This window comes from Stegastes partitus, unplaced genomic scaffold (genome assembly GCF_000690725.1).
Source record: "Stegastes partitus isolate 25-593 unplaced genomic scaffold, Stegastes_partitus-1.0.2 Scaffold1992, whole genome shotgun sequence".
NCBI lineage: Eukaryota > Metazoa > Chordata > Actinopteri > Pomacentridae > Stegastes > Stegastes partitus.
This window is the reverse complement of record NW_007579723.1, coordinates 99061-100174: the sequence shown is the minus strand read 5'-3', so window position 1 is coordinate 100174 and position 1114 is coordinate 99061. Positions and strand designations below refer to the sequence as shown.

Sequence of the window (1114 nt, the reverse complement as noted above, 5' to 3'; positions counted from 1 at the left end):
CACTCAGAAAGATCCCGGGTGTCCTCACTGGGACAGAAACCGGCGACCTTGTAGCAATGAGACCATGGTGCTAACCACCAAGCTACCTTGCAGCCCAGGCCATGTGAATGATTTGAACTATGAACTATTTAAAAATTGTTTTTGTGTTTGCTTGTGTTCCCTGTTTTTTGGCTGCAGCAGCGTACGTATTCCAGCGAAGGTTAGAGGGCTGCAAGGAGTTGATTTGTTTTCAATGGTAAATGAAAGTTCAGACTTCATTTGTGGTATTCACACTGTTAAAAAGACATTTCAATATATTCAACACAGCTAGTCCCTTTTAAACCTTTTATAAGAATATATACGGGAAAAGAAGAATCTATGCCATTGTGGGTAAATGTTCAATGCAGGACGACACACAATCTCAATGTGATTGAGCTTTATAATCAAATCAGCCATCCCAGTAGTGACAACTGCTCTTTAAACAGACAGGAAAGTGTTCATATCTGCAAATCTGGAACTAAAAAGGAACTAAAAGGTATCACTCACCTGCAGAGGCAGACCACTGACATGACGCCGCATAGAAGCAATCCAATAGCAGGTGTAAGTATGTATACAAAATACCATGGCCGGTGGGTTGCTGCATGAAATCAACAGTGAATTGAATGAAGTATCATGCAGTGTGTTACATGTTTAGCAGAAACCATTAGCCTTGCTCTTTACTTACTCTCAGACACAGTTAAATTCCACTTCATACTGTTGACTCCATAAACGCCACTTATACTACATGTATAAAGTCCTGCATCCTCAGGTTGAGCACCGCTGATACTCAGCTTTGTAGGTAAGTTGTGGTCTATTGTCACTCTGGGAGAGGAGAAATTTGAAAATGTCTGATTCAATGAAACAGAATGTGTAAAATAAGATCTGCCTTTAATCCAGATGATTTGCGTTGCATCTCTGGAGGATATGTTGCAACGGAACATGATCGGGTCTCCGCTGGACACCAACATACTCCTGTAGTCATCTGTAGAAGCAGAAGTTGGAAGGAAACGATGAATAAACATAAAAAGAACTTTGTACTTACATTTGAATGAAAGCGTGCGTCGCAAACAGAAATCAGCTCTGTACCTGCACAGAC

At 40.9% G+C, this 1114-nt stretch overlaps 1 protein-coding gene across 5 annotated transcripts in view; it reads right to left on the bottom strand.

The window, feature by feature from the left end:
* Positions 1-1114, bottom strand: part of LOC103373482 (hemicentin-2-like) — a 25975-nt gene that overhangs the window by 6279 nt on the left and 18582 nt on the right. For 3 of the 5 annotated variants that reach the window (XM_008303371.1, XM_008303376.1, XM_008303374.1), the window contains one exon: positions 526-616. In XM_008303371.1, the coding sequence (XP_008301593.1) occupies positions 526-616 (91 nt within the window). Of the gene's footprint in view, positions 1-525; positions 617-703; positions 1001-1114 lie in introns of all 5 variants that reach the window. The other 2 variants (XM_008303377.1, XM_008303378.1) reach the window with 1 other exon arrangement.